Source organism: Schistosoma haematobium, chromosome 6 (genome assembly GCF_000699445.3).
Source record: "Schistosoma haematobium chromosome 6, whole genome shotgun sequence".
Classification (NCBI taxonomy): Eukaryota; Metazoa; Platyhelminthes; class Trematoda; order Strigeidida; family Schistosomatidae; genus Schistosoma; species Schistosoma haematobium.
In genome coordinates, this window is record NC_067201.1 from 20586754 (window position 1) to 20603124 (window position 16371).

The 16371-nt window shown below is 37.6% G+C and overlaps 1 protein-coding gene across 2 annotated transcripts in view; it reads right to left on the reverse strand.

The window, feature by feature from the left end:
• The window catches only part of KIF2A_1 (Kinesin-like protein kif2a), a 39922-nt gene that overhangs the window by 9507 nt on the left and 14044 nt on the right, over positions 1 to 16371 (reverse strand). The window contains exons 11-16 of one of the 2 annotated variants that reach the window (XM_051217096.1): positions 12063 to 12263; positions 10882 to 11034; positions 8887 to 9065; positions 1320 to 1354; positions 600 to 737; positions 388 to 542 (exon numbers count right to left, since the gene is read on the reverse strand). In XM_051217096.1, coding sequence (XP_051065731.1) covers positions 388 to 542; positions 600 to 737; positions 1320 to 1354; positions 8887 to 9065; positions 10882 to 11034; positions 12063 to 12263 — 861 coding nt within the window. Of the gene's footprint in view, positions 1 to 387; positions 543 to 599; positions 738 to 1319; positions 1355 to 1842; positions 2661 to 8886; positions 9066 to 10881; positions 11035 to 12062; positions 12264 to 16371 lie in introns of those variants that run through there. The other variant, XM_051217097.1, reaches the window with a different exon arrangement.

The window sequence follows — 16371 nt, forward strand, 5'->3', positions numbered from 1 at the left end:
CTGCGAGAAGGCAGTGAGTAGGACTTCCCTGATACTGATTGTATGCACGTGGTCATGTGAGAGCATTTCGAGAGGAAGAGTTGACTCTCCCCACTCTCGGCCGTACCAGGGCATTCGGAGGCAAGCATGAACTTCGTCACAAACGAATAAATGAATCAGAATTATTTTAAAAAAAAAAACATGATAGAACCTCTTCACTGACGATTCTAGAAGATTAAGAGAAGTAGTAATTAGAAAAGGATCTTTGAATAATACCAAGCAAAAGAATAGGTTTTGTTAACGTGTGTTTCTTTTTCAACAATGTTAAGTAGGAAAATTACGGGATATATACAATTTAAAATTAACAAACAAATATAAAATAAAGGCGAATTTCAAACAAAAACTTACATTAGCTGATCGAAGCATAGCTAAATCACCGTCACCGCCAGCAATTGAATTAACATGATTATTTGTTAATGTATCATTCTGCCAGTTGTTATTACTAAAATCATTATTATTGGATGAAGGGTAATAATTTTTCGACAAGATATTCCCGCTTGTTCCTATAATTTTTTTGGTGGAGAGAAAAAGATAACATATTACTAAGTTGACAAACTCACCTATATTAGTACTTGGAAGATTCCGAAAGTTGATTTGAGGAGCCACCGTGCCTCCAGCAACGGTACAATTTGAACTACGAGATGATAACTGTGGTTGATTAGTATTACCAGTTGCCGGTAGATCAGTATTACTATTACCTATAAGAATATTTTAGTCAAATAAAAAAAGATGTAATATACCGAATAAGAAATGTAATAATTCCTAGTGAACTGTAAACTTTGAGGTATATACACACATAAGAACACATAACTCGACTCAAGGAAGCTCTTTAGGCATCAAAATTCTGGGAATAAATAGTTGAGCTCGACCAACTAGATATTGTAATCATTGAAATAAGATTTCAAGCCTGAACACTTACAGGATGATACATGATACACTGAAAGCACGAGTGATTACTTACAAAGAATAGGAGTAGATAGAAGAACTATCTACATGTCAGTTAGCAAGTTAACAGTAACAGAAATTCTCTAAAAGTGGTCACTTGCTTACTGGTTAAATCAAGTCAACTTCCGACTAATACGTGTTAAGTTTGAATAACACCTACTGCGATGCACCTAGCTCAGTTCAAGCTAGCGGACAATTAGTGTTGCTCAAACTCCAGACATAGTGTCTGTTTCAAAACTATACAAACGAAACTGGTATTTGACAAGTGAGCTATAATTCAATAATGTTAAATAACTTGTAATGAAGAGGACTTTTAAACAAAACAAAAAACATACTTGCCGACAAAGTTCCTGGTCCAAGTTCTTTCACCCTAAAAATAAAATAACAAAATGCAAGGAAGTTTTTAAAAATAACTAAATGTATATATATATATATATATATATATATATATATATATATATATATATATATATATATTCGATAATATGAAATCAACAGTTCACTAAAGAAAATCATATCCATCGTAATAATGACAGTATTGCATTGCAAAACATATCACAAAAAGAATAAATAAGCAACGAATATTGTAATTAAGATACAGCATTAATACAGTGAGATAGGATTGCTTCAAGTCACATACCAGAGTAGTAGACATAGTAGCAGTATCAGTAGTAGAAAAATATTGATAGAAAAATAAAAAGTGTATAGCGAGACTTCGAAACTCAGATTCTGTAGGAAAGCTAGGAATCAATGCACTTATGGTACTGCAAACGATTCTCATACATTAAACTGAAAGTCACTAGTGATTAGTTAGGAAAATCACACGGACCCTGGCTAGGCTAATCAACACCTGCTTACATGGCTCAGTCAAATGGTCAATCACTCCTTGGTCAGTCAGTATCAACGTAGAACTTCGCACGTACGTACATCAGTTTGAGTTGCCACACCACATTTGCACAGAGATGCAGTGGTCGATTCAAATCCCGTAGTGCTAGATGTAGTAAAATTATAAGCTGTAATTAGAAAAATTAGGGTTTGAAGATGTTATTCAAGAAGTATAATCCAGTGAAATAAATTTGGAAAGAGAAAAAAGAAAGGGACATGAAGAATTCAGAAGATCAAAATTTGGGAGAACACAAAGAGTGGATGCACCTGCGCCATTACAAACGATTTTGAGCCATGTCATTCAGGGTCTCTAACCATCGGTTACTATCATCTCGCGGTCCACAACCAGGTAGTCTACACCTACCAACATGACTCAGTCCACTTGTCAGTGACTTCATGGACTTGTGCCATGTTTTGGTCTGGCCGCCCCTAGCTTTCTTCCAATCTACTCCTATACAACAAAACATCGCACATTGAGGCAGTCGGTCGTTGGGCATACGTAACACATGTCCCAGCCATCTCAACTGATGAAGTTTCATTACGTCATCAATTGATTTGCCATCCTTACCTAGTACCCGTTTCCTAACAACTGCGTTACTTACTCGATGGTCCCAGGATATACGAGCAGTATTTCGAAGACACCTATGATCAAATACTAGTAACCTACGAATATCCTCTACTCTTACCGGCCATGCTTCACTGCCATAAAGTAGGACGGTTGATAGACGGATATCTCGCCTACACCATAAATGACGCAAGTTGGTAAAAGCTAATCGAGCCTTCTGTATCCGTGCTGAGATTTCGTCACACACCAGACCACAAGGGCTCATGAGACTTCTCAGATAAGTGAAGCAGTCGACACGCTCAACTACTTCACTCCCTATCATTAGTTCGGGTGTCGATGCGACCCAATTCTGAAGTAACATTTTGCATTTCGAGGGAGAGAATCGCATTCGGAACATGCTTGCATTGTTGCTTAGAGTGATCAGAAGACTCTGCATTTTGTCAGCGTCTTCACCAAGTAAAACTGTCATCAGCATATTGTAAGTCAACAAGTGAACCTCCCAGTAGAAGTTCAACCCCTGGAAATCTAGATGAGGGAAGTGTTATCTCTAAAAGCACGTCAACGACAAAGTTGAAAAAGAATGGAGAGAGTGGATGGCCCTGACGAACACCACTTGAGGTAATCAATTCTGATGACAGTTCGCCACAAGCTCTCACTCTACCAGTTGTGTTCGAGTAGAGAGCCTTTACAAGGTTAAAGTACTTCTTTGGTACTCCTTTCAGTGACAAACACTGTCATAGAACCTTACGATCGACAGAGTTGAATGCTGCTTTAAGGTCGAGAAATACTACGATTGCGGGGCGTCTGAACGTGTGTTTGTGTTCTAGAACCTGACGTAGTGTGAATATCTGATCTATACAACCACGTCCAGGTCGAAAACCAGCCTGATTTTCTCTAGTCTCCTCTTCACTAGCTTTAGTTAGGCGTCGAAGTATTATTGAAGCCAATATTTTAGATACTATATTTGTCAAACTGCGTCGTAACCGGTGGACTGCAGGTTAGATGCGCAGCGTATTATCGATCGCTTCTGTGACACGGAAAAACACGTAGTGAACGGCCTAGGGTTCTGATTGGTCCCGCTTCCCTGTCTAGCCCAGCCAGTTGAGTCTAGAACGCAAGTCACAGCCTCTGAGTTATGAATCGTTATATTTCAAACATACTCTATTTATATACCAACCAAACAGACCACATCGTACCATAAAAATAGAAAACAACATCTGTACAATATTTAACGAGTGAAATAAATAATGTCCAATAGGGTCATTTAGAGTCCATTTAGAGTCCAAGGACATCATTAGACTTAACATGATAATGATTGGTATATTATTCTGCATCCATAATACCTCCCCTTTTTTTGAAGCTCCGGAGTTGATATCCGGATTTCTAAAATTTTCTGCGTCCGTCCTCCCCCGCGAAATAATGTTGGGTCCTCATATACCCAAGTAACAATTAGTCTGATTCTATTTAAGGCATATTTCCCGTATTGGGTAGAGGGTCCACTAGAACTGACTAGATGATGAGGATCAGCGACACTAGATATGAGGTCATTAAGGTTTGATTCTTATGAAACATATTCATCAGACCTCTTCAAAATTCCATCAGTGGATAATAGATCACTAAAATAAACAGCATCTTTGAAATTTGTATTAGATTCCTGACCATTATTTGATGCATGGGACACATTTTCTAGCACGATGGGTTCTTGTGAGCTGGATGCCTCACTGTCTGTACATGTTTCAGGCACAGTGGGATTTGAACCCACGACAGGGCATGCTTCTGAATTGGACATTTCTGGATCGCTGGACGGATCATGAGCGACTGCCTTGTTTGCATTACTGATCATCAGGGATTCATAGAGGCTTTTGTTTTCATATTCATACGTCCTGCAGTCATTTTCGAGTTCAGTATGCAAGTGAGAAATTAATTCATCAATTTCTTTCACATCTCCGAAACATGGGAGATTTAGCAGTTGCGTGCGTAAATTGTCCGAAACATTCAACTGGCCCTCTCTGAAACGCTGCTTATCAAAACCTGCAGTCCACGCGTTACAACAATTGGAGACGGGGTAGAGAAAATTTCGAACCCTGTAATTGGACGAGATTCAGCCTATTTATTTTGGCCAATCAGCATTCAGATTGATAGTCTGTGTTCTTGGAAGTCATTGGTTGTTACTTGATCACAGTATTTCTCATTACCCTGCTGATTCAGAAAATGACTATCCTTCCCGATCAATTGCAGCTACTACTTGATCGCCAACAGCAGCGTTTCAGAGAGAGCCAGTTGACTGTTTCGGACAATTTACGCACGCAACTGCTAAATCTCCCATGTTTCGGAGATGTGAAAGAAATTGATGAATTAATTTCTCACTTGCATACTGAACTCGAAAATGACTGCAGGACGTATGAATATGAAAACAAAAGCCTCTATGAATCCCTGATGATCAGTAATGCAAACAAGGCAGTCGCTCATGATCCGTCCAGCGATCCAGAAATGTCCAATTCAGAAGCATGCCCTGTCGTGGGTTCAAATCCCACTGTGCCTGAAACATGTACAGACAGTGAGGCATCCAGCTCACAAGAACCCATCGTGCTAGAAAATGTGTCCCATGCATCAAATAATGGTCAGGAATCTAATACAAATTTCAAAGATGCTGTTTATTTTAGTGATCTATTATCCACTGATGGAATTTTGAAGAGGTCTGATGAATATGTTTCATAAGAATCAAACCTTAATGACCTCATATCTAGTGTCGCTGATCCTCATCATCTAGTCAGTTCTAGTGGACCCTCTACCCAATACGGGAAATATGCCTTAAATAGAATCAGACTAATTGTTACTTGGGTATATGAGGACCCAACATTATTTCGCGGGGGAGGACGGACGCAGAAAATTTTAGAAATCCGGATATCAACTCCGGAGCTTCAAAAAAAGGGGAGGTATTATGGATGCAGAATAATATACCAATCATTATCATGTTAAGTCTAATGATGTCCTTGGACTCTAAATGGACTCTAAATGACCCTATTGGACATTATTTATTTCACTCGTTAAATATTGTACAGATGTTGTTTTCTATTTTTATGGTACGATGTGGTCTGTTTGGTTGGTATATAAATAGAGTATGTTTGAAATATAACGATTCATAACTCAGAGGCTGTGACTTGCGTTCTAGACTCAACTGGCTGGGCTAGACAGGGAAGCGGGACCAATCAGAACCCTAGGCCGTTCACTACGTGTTTTTCCGTGTCACAGAAGCGATCGATAATACGCTGCGCATCTAACCTGCAGTCGACCCGTTACAACAGACTGATTCCTCTGTGATTGTCACAAGAGGACTTTTGTCCTTTCTTATAGACTGGCACAATCAGTGATTGAGACCAGTCAGATGGGATTGCGTCCAGTTCCCAAATTCTACCTAAGACCTCAGTTAATCTCACTGCTAATACTGAACCACCATCCTTAAAAATCTCAGGAGTGAACTTGTCAGGGCCTGCTGCTCTCCCTTGCTTCACATTTCCTATGGCTTTTTCAACTTCGTAAACAGACGGAGGACCTACATTAACTTGCCATTCGGGTTGACTGGAGATCGTGGGAAACCGAAGTGTGGCTGAAGGCCAGTTGAACTGATCCCTAAAGTGCTCTGCCCATCGATCCAATCTCCTGGATTGAGAATGCATAATATGTCCATCTTTCTCTGAGAATGTTTCGCTAACAGTCGGTTTCCTAATACCAGTTTCCTTAACAAGTTTGAACAATTGTCTGCTATTACCTATTGCCGCTGCCTTTTCCATCTCTCTTGCTTTCGATACCCACCACTGTTCACGATCATTGAGTAGACTTCTTGTCAGCTTGCGCTTAAGCTGACTCCGCTCTTCATTATGTTCAGAGCCAGGTGGAATGAGTTTCCGAGCATCTATCAGTGAGATAGATGCTGCTGAGATCCAGTGTTGCTCCCTAACCTTCTGGTTTACCTTACTAGCAGATATCACTGCTGTTTCCACAGCTTTTCGGATATCATTCCATGCTGCCTCGGGGTGGGCATCACATACATGGCTGCCTAACTGTTTCTCTAGTTGTTCCTGAAATATACTCTTAGCTGGGATTATCATTAAGTAGGCCCCTAAGAGGTTTCCTTGCAGCGTCTTTCCGACGTCCAGTAAGACGCAGGCAAATACGCGCTCGTACTAGAGCATGATCTGAATCTAAGCATGTGCTCCAGAATGAGCGGCAATCTTCTATCGAGCCACTCCATCGGTGGCTGATAGCGATGTGATCTATTTGGGTCCAACGTTGGGACGAATTAGGGGGTCGCCATGTTAAAAGATGTTTTTCCTTATGCTTAAAGTTAGTATTTGCAAGGAACAGGCGGTTATGGGAGCAACAGACGGTCGCCATTATCTGTTCTTTGAGCCACGATGCTATAAGATCCACCCAGATGTCTTTCCCTTTCGCTTAGTTTACCTACTTGAGTATTAAAGTCACCGGCCACTATTACTACATCCGAGAGCTTAGCTTTTCGGAGAAGGTCCGAAAGCTTTCTGTAAAACTCATCTTTTACATCATCTGAGCTGCAGTCAGTGGGAGAATAGGCAGAGACGACGAAGAGGCAACGACGAGTGTCCCTATCTTTCCGGATTCTTACTGTTCCGTTCAGTCGGACAGCGCACAAACGACTGTCTACTGGGATCCACTCTAAGAGAGCTAGTTCTTCCCTAGGACTTAATGCTATACCTACGCCGGCGAGGCCACGGGAAGCAGAATCAGGGCTTCCAGATACACGAAGTGTGAATCGAGTCGGTTCTTTATTTTGGCATGGTGAGGTCAAGTGAATGACGCTACTTGGATCCTGTATGCGCGTTTCGGAGACGCAGCACACATCGATGGCGCGGGATTCTAAAGTCCTAGCTAAGGAAGCTTGCTGTCCTATTTGGCACAGTGTTCGGACGTTAAAAGCTCCTACGTGTAGTTCAAAGCGTGGTTTCAGGAGACCAGGAATAACGTTCCGCGTACTCGAATCGTTTGCCCTAGCGGTGCGAGGTGATAAAGAGACGTGAGGATGGTTAGTCATGGAGATAAGAGAGGTATTAGGAGGTTTAGGAAGGACTTGAATGTGACCAACTTGGTCTCGTGTGCTGTTACGGGTATGAGGGCTGGTGTCACTTCCCACCTGCCCACACCGTGGAAGGGTATTTCTTGAGGAACCTCAAAAGGAAATTGGATTAGTGTTGGTCTTAAAGACCTGGGAGCGTGACCGCAGAGCCCAAGGGACAACTGCTTGAGGCCGGTCGCGCACGGCCTTTTCGTGGAAGGTTTTTAATGTGTTAGCTCCGTTCTTCAAAGGGCCTTACCGCCGGAGACGGAAATCCGTGAGGTAAGGTGAGGTGTGACATTTTTAGAGTCGACCTTTTCTAGCCCCACCACTCCTTGTAGGAAGGTAGCATCGCTGCAGATGCTGGTTGTCTGAGGGAAACAGCTTACTGCTGTCACACCCCTCTACAGTCAGCAGTACGACTTCGCCCTCAGACCTAGAGTTACTGCTTTTAGTCTTACCGTTCTCCAATCGAACTGCCTGGCATGGTAGAACCTACAAGAACATATGTTCCAGCCAATATAGCTCGGTTGGATCATTACGATAGGCAGGCCTGACCACCGCGTCAAGGTAGCAGCTTCGGTCGGGTCACTCCTTGGACTAGTGTCACAGCTTGGTTTGGCCAACCCTAGCTTTTTTCCAACCTACACATATACTAGATAACACCGCTCGTTAAAGTAGACAGTCGTTGCGCTCATCCATACGAAGACTGCGTATCAATAACCAGACTCGTACAACATGTTAAACAGTAATTACTGATGTGTCCATTACGCTTTACAGAAGTCAAAACAGCCAATAAAAAATTAATACGTTCCCAACTAGTCTTCTGTTATAAATTCTGGTTGCACAATCAAGCGGCAGTAACAAACTGTAGGGAATTAGTATATGTCTCTTGAAATATTTTGCCGATCCACTATTAACATCACTGGTACAAGTTGATACGCAATCTGTCCAATGAACAGGTCAAGTAAAGTTAACCAAACTAATTTTCGGTACATCAATCTTAATATCCATTTCAAAATACTCTACTTGTAGCAGGATATTTGTCCCATCTCCGAATATGGAAGGTACATTGTTATTCTTTAGAATCACACAAATTAAGTTGGAACCAATCCATCAAGTGTTTAAGAAACTTTACTATTAGTCTTTCAGAAAGTCTATAACTAAGAAGCCTTAATAGTTTTGTTCATGCATTTTATGAGACAAATTATAATTTCATTATAATTGAAATTACAATTAGAATGATAAAATACTACATGTTTTTAAAAAATAACCCATGATATTAAAACAACGTGGTGACAATTCTTCAACGACAGTTAATCACATAAACATACGTATACACAGAACATGAGAAGAATCTTACCGATCAGCGTAACGTAGTGTATTTAATGTATGTTCACAGCTAGACATACCAGGTGATATCATAGCAATCATACACGTTCGAGAACGATCTCCAATAAATGAATCACGCAGTACTTGAGTTAATTTACTCGCACGAAAAGGTAGATGTGCACCACGCCGACCAAGAGCACGAATGCATTCCTACACACGGAAAAAAAAAGAAAGATTTTCAGTAAAAACACTTTTCGTTGAGACAAAATGTTTCATACGAATTTTCATTAAACATGCACATTAAAACGATCTGAAAAACCTGACAAATCATTCCTGTTATACAGGCCCATTATTCAGCTGATCATTTAGAGGTTTATTGTTTGAGTTTGGTAGTAATATGAACTTACTATTGAATATTTTAGTTAAATTTGAAGTACTAACATCAAGCTTACAATCTCTCCTAATACTACCACGAACAATTGGAATACGTAAAACATAATACATAACATCAGTCAGTCAGCTAAAACGTAGGACCAGGCACATTTATGCATCGGTCCAAGTTGCCATACCTCATTAACACAACAAGATGGACACCGGATTCATAAAAGTAGTTAATTCAGAGGTGGTAATATATAAAAGAAAGATTGCAATAAGGATATAGTACAGGAAAGAATTAGTTCGTAGAAAGAAACATAAATACTGAAAGCAAGAAATCACGTGAAAATTTATTCAGGTGATCATGCAACAGGGATTAGTCAAGAAGATGAAGGAGGAGTGTTCAACTAAAGGTATTGATTAGTATTAGAAAGATATACTGATTAAGTTCCCTCAATAACGAAAAACAACTCTGTTAGCAATGAGGGAGTATTACTAGTACACTTATTAAACAAATCCTACATAATAAATGTAAGAAAAGGCATAGAATGAAATTGATAAACATCTTTGTTTGCAACGAATGCAGTTAAGTGCCATTTGAATCAATCACAAAAAGTAGTGTACTTAAACTACTTGAGATAACATATGAAATATTTACGTGTTGGCATAAAGCAGTATGAATTGATACAAGTAGATCAACTGAATTGAGCAACTTTATCCATCAAGAAGAGACAATGAATAAAACAAAGTTAATCATGTACAACCAAGAAAAAAAACCCAGGGAGAATAATGGAATAATGAGGTTAAATAGTGACACATTACATGAAAATATTTAGTTTGGTAAGGACTGTGTGAGAAAACATTTTACACAATGTGTCGCAAAACATATTTTAAGTAATATAGATCAAAGGATAACACAGCCTGAAGATTATTCCCAGTCTTAAGTCCGGATAACAGAGGAGGGTTGTGTATGAGATTAGTTATCCTATCTCGTACGAAAGAACCTTGATAAAAAAGATGTTAACCAGATAAATGTCATACTTTAACATTTAAAGAACGCATTACTGATTACACAATGTGATGTTTTCTACTCAGTTCATAGTTTCTATTTAAAGTAGTGTCAAATATAGACACGATAATATTCATGTAAACAACTATTAATCATATCCGGCTCAGTTGTCTACACGTCATATTCGCACGCGACGGAAGGTCCTGGGTTATACTCTCTGATGTGCAGTCGTCGATCCCCACTACTGAGGAGTCCCATTGTAGAACGGAAAGGTCACCTAGCGCTGTCAGGGTTTCAATTGTGATCCAACTAAGATCAGCTTGCGATTTTAAATTTACATCGTTAAGGAAATATTATGCTTATGTGAATAGCATGGGAAACATGTATGTCGATTAATACTTCAACAAAAAATGGTTATACATCCAAATATGTTTACTTACATTATATCAAATCAAATCAGTTAATTATTGAGACAAACAACTAAGTCGGTTACCATAAACTTTGAAATACGAGTATTCTCGTGAATTGTCGACAAGTGCTAGATAACAACACTTACGTGATAAATTGATAAACGCTCTACGAATATTCTTAAAATAATATTGATATCTTATACATCAAACACAAAATGTATGCTTAATTTACCTTTAAAGCTAAAAGACTTTTATTAATTTCAGCGCCTTCCATTCGAGTATGTCTATCAGAACTACTTGTATCCACACCACGTTCATTACCGGCCAAATCAATAAGTGAAAATTTACCATGAATTTTCCCCGTAGATTGTTTCTTTAAAATCAACTATATTTAGAGTAGGCAATAAACATTTTATTTAGACAATCATATGACAATTAGAAAAAGACAATAGTTATTCAACATTTTACAACAAAAAAGATCAGTCAGTTTGTCATAATTTTCCGACTTTGTAAATCGAGCCCAGTATATTAAAGTGTTATTTTATGTGTGTACACATTTGATTGAACAAATTGAGATTGATACAAAATATATTTTCTTAAACTTTTACATTATTAGAAGATTCATAAGCTCATTGAGTCAGTCAGTCAATCAAACGTAAGATGGAACCTAGCATATATGGGCATTAGCACAATGAAATGAACTTTTCAAGAGAAATCTTAAAGAAGTAGTGACAACACCAGTGGTAGAAACGATTAGGTATCAAAGAATAAATGATAAACAAATTTTGAGACTCACGATGTAAAATACAAAGAATGAATGTATTTACGCCACTAAAACAGAATCTCAGCTATATAATACAACATCTTTAACCATTCATTGTGGTTGTTGCATAGATTTAAACCAGGTAGTCTGCACCAACTTAAACGGCTCAGTCCAACAGTGCCACGTCTATGATCAAATACTAGCAACCTACAAATCTCTACTAACACCACTGAACCTACAGTTTATTGTTTCGATTATCATTATTAAGCTATTGCAAATGATAATCACTTTATTGCTCAGTCACAATCAAAGTGGACAGTACAAAAAGCTTGTATTATTGGAACATATATAAACTATACATGTGAATTGTATCGAGGTTAGTTGGCTATGAGATAAACTTAAAGCCTTATGTGGTGTCACAAAAATGTGTACCCAAATCTTGCTTACAGCAAGTTAATCTGAATCGGTAGCAACTGATATTTCAGAGTTCCACAGTTCTATAATAATAATAAGTTTTCTATTGCCAAGCAACAGAAAATATGTACCAAGTATATATATATATATATATATATATATATATATATATATATATATATATATATATATAAAACAAGAAAAGAATAAAACTATTAAATCCTAATATGCTTTACTTGAAAGACAGCATGGGAACGACTAGAATGTTGATTAGCTGATGTTTGACCACTAGTTCGAATATGTGCACCATGTTGTAGAAGTTTTAAAACACAATCAACTGAATTCACTTCTTCTTCACGTAATCCAACTATTTGTACTTGACCTTTAGCATCTTCCAGAACTCGAAGTTTGGCTTTCTTATTTAACAAATCAAAAACCTGTTCATAAAAGTTTCAATGAAAGTAAACAAAAAAACAATTATGTGATACGAACATTTTTTATATCCTAACGAAGAATAAATGAATGGTAACTGCTAGGTACTATTTATGGATTATTATTACGTATATTCTTATTGGATAGCTATTAAGTAACTAGATTATATATATTTATATTTCTCTTATTACAAGCCTTCATTTGACCTATTGGATATTGCGGTACGATTTACCATTCTTAAGTTATTCCCAAGCTCTTAGTTACAGTCTCTTACACTTACAGACACTTTTGGCTTGATTTCGTATAACTGTTGGGTAGTCTACTTGTGTATAAACTACGTATGTCTAAAATCCATGATTCATGCAGCGGAGGTTGAGATTATGTCCTGGAATCAAACAGACAGAGCTAGGCAACAAGAACCAATAAGGACTTAGAGTTGACTGTAGGCTGTTCGTGCTGTTTAATGCGTCATTAATTTGACACAGGACCAAGGCCGTACAAGTTGATGTTCTGATTGGTAATATCATCACATGATAGTTGACGGGCTATATGACATAACTACACTAGAAAATTGAAAATTCTCCCCTCCCTCACAGCCTAATAATTAAAACGAATTCTCTATGGATATTTCAATTCATGATCAAATTGCATACAAAGAAAAAAAAACCTGATTTTATCTTCAAATCTCAATTTAATTGAAAACTTAACAACAACTAGTTAAAATGAGGTTATATCAAAACACCACGATTTATTGAGATCACAAATTAAACGATGATAAGCTAAAAGTTATCTTATTACAATTAGATAGGTGAGACTATAATTTATGGAAGACCTTTGAGTGAATCTAAAGTAACTTTGAAGATATCCACCTGATAACTAGAACCAAATGAGGGTTATAAACCTGTGTGATGAATGAGAATTATGATTTACAGTTGATGGTTAGGATTAGGAATTACACTTAGGGTTTTCATCACAAATCGACATCATCTACTATAATGTAAAAACCCTATTTAGTCAAATGGATAAATGAATTTCGCGCCAAAATCCGAAACCTGTTTGATTGGTTGATTCGTCCATAAATTATAGACAGTAATTGTAGAACAGGTTTCAATTGATATAAAAATGAAACCTTATTTTAAATAATTCATCAAATCATTTTCTTACTTTGATAATTCAGATCAAATAATGACTTGATAAAATTTACCTATACAGGATACGATTGATAAATATACAACATTTGTGGTATTATGGATCAAGAATTTCATGTTGAAATACAAATAGTGAATGCTGTTAACTATATATTTTCCAGTGAGCTTCGTGGATTTATTTTTATTTATTTAAACACATAAACATTGGTACAAGGATATGCGCTAAATATATTATTCGATTTGTGTGAGGGCTGAGATACTGCCTGGCTGCCAAAACCGAAACAAATGGTCTAATTAGGGGGCCACACATAGAGCTTTCGACCTGAAGGTCTGGTCCACAAAGTAGTGGAACAACGTAAAGAGATGCGGTTCCATGATAGCCGATGACCGAGGATTGGTTCATACTCGATTTATTCCCTCAGCATACTGGAGCCTATGTGCACCATTGGTTTGGAATCAAAGTTTTCCAACTCTCCTAGGTGGACTGTCCGTGTCCATCAACTCGGTTAAATCGCCGGACATTCGCTTTTCGTCCTCTCACTTTCGTAAACAACAGTAAAGCTGCGAGAAGGTAGTGAGTAGGACTTTCCTGGAAGTGGCTGTATACACGTGGTCATGTGAGAGCGTTTGAAGAAGGAGAGTTGACTCTCCCCACTCTCGGCCATACCATGGGGGGGCCATGGATTATGTGTAATTAAATTTATGTGAATTGACGGATATTGCATTATTACAATGAACCTATATATATATTGAGCAGTGAATAACTAAAAATTCCTGATCACCAATCCAATCTCCAACGCAGATAGGTCTCTTTATTAATCAGGGTAAATTCTATTGTAATTGAAGTGTGAAATATTCATAGGATGAAAGTATTGAAACAAAGACGAAAGCAACACAAAATAAATTAATCATAAAATACAGAAACACTTGTTGTTTATCAATGTTTTACTTAAAACAGAGAAGTGCAATATCGTTTTTTTATGAGATAGCTGGTTCATACATAAATAAGGTGAAACATTTGAACTGAGAAATATTTTTCGTAGTTGTCAATGGATTTTAAGGTCATCAGATTATAGGATCATTCCTTTGTACGTAATACCAATAAACATAAACATTCAAATAAATATGCTTTTTGTAAACACACACACACACGCACACAAAATGTAATTTAATCTATGAATTCAATATCTATAGATAAGAGTTGTATGCAAAACAGTTACAACCTGCATTGAAATACACTTACACTATTCTTATATAATCTTTTTTATACTCCTCTACATGAATAATCTACTTGATGTTACTGTTTTTTGACCCATAGAGGTCAAGAAAATAGTCACATGGTAGTATTATACAGTTTAATATTCATTATGATTATTCATAAATCAAAATGTCAAAGGTAGAGATAGAGAAACAGAGAAAGAAGTTAACAAGAATATTCACATTAATAATAATCCAAACAAAACAGAAAATCAAAATACACAGAGGAATACTGGTAACATCACATTTTCTGCAATAATTTCGTACACAGATCGAATGAGCTAAAACGGCACAAGACCACGAATACAGCTCTTTATTGACATGTCAGTGAAAGTAAACAGATTTTCTTGCTTAGTTTATTTGGGCCTATGAGATTGAACTGTAAAACAGGAAAGCAGTTGTATTGATCTAGTCTGAGTACTGATTAGCTCATCTCGTCTGTCTATATAATAACAATGGCACGATAAATATGAGATAACAGCCGAGAATAATATCAAACGACCATGAGTTCAAAACTCAGTTTCCCACTCTCATTCGCCCGATGGCCAAAATAGAGAATAATTCAACAACCAAACAACCTCTAAGTATACAGTTCAAATTTACGAATCACTCATACCATAAAATTGAGCAAAATCTCAACCACAGATTAACAATTAAGAAATTATAATGTGGGTACAGTCACGCCGTAAGAGGAAGAGGACTAAGTGATGGATTTCGAGAGGTAAAACACAAAAATTTCTGTATCTAACAAAAGCTTACAAGTAGGGGAATACAAAGATACAATAGTTTGTTTTTAACAATTGTACAATAAAAAAAATATAAACAATAACCTCAGACAGGATTGTTCCGAACATTCATCACTGCTTAATATTTATCTCGACATAGTAATGTAGGGTAACTGAAAGAATATTATCAACGAGTTTATTTCTCCTTCACTGTGAAATACTCCTTTAGGAATGATCTACATACTTATTTATCTACTAAAGGGTCGGTATACTACGTGGTCCACTCTACTTTACTTTAGGCCCATGAAACGCAACCTCTGAATGTATAGGAGACTAATGAATTACTAGGGTTTGCTAACACCTTTGAAATATTTCTCCTGTACAGTGGAACAATCCTGCTTCGGTTTGGGCACCCGGGCAGTATCACAGCCCTCATACATATCAAATGAGATCTGTGTGGCGCATATGTATTTGGTGCCTCCTTGTACCAATATGTGTTAAAATAAATAAATACAGTGAAACCATTGGAATATTAAATTGAGATGTAATGTTGGTTGATAACACCACGAGTCACCATCAATTGAAGTGGTTGGGACATGTGTTACGTATTCACAACCACCACCTACTTTGACGCGAAACGATAACTTCTAAGGCAGATTGTCAAAAGTAAAAGGCAGTTAAGTGAAGATGCGATGTCAATAAATGAAGTCATCAATTGTTAATTTCGATAGTGTTGATAGATGTAGACTACGTGATAGAGGTTCCCACACGATAACTCTGATCAATCGTTGGAGACTTTACGTAAAATGGCTCGAAATCGGTCACGGTGGTTCATTCATTCGTCACCATACAAATCTTGAGTCTAGACATTGAAGCTACTGGATCCCGCCCAATGCCATAGTCTAACGGTTAAGAGTTCACACGAGAGACTGAAAATCCTGGGTTCGATTGCCTATGATGGGGTTGTGGGCATGCACTGGTGA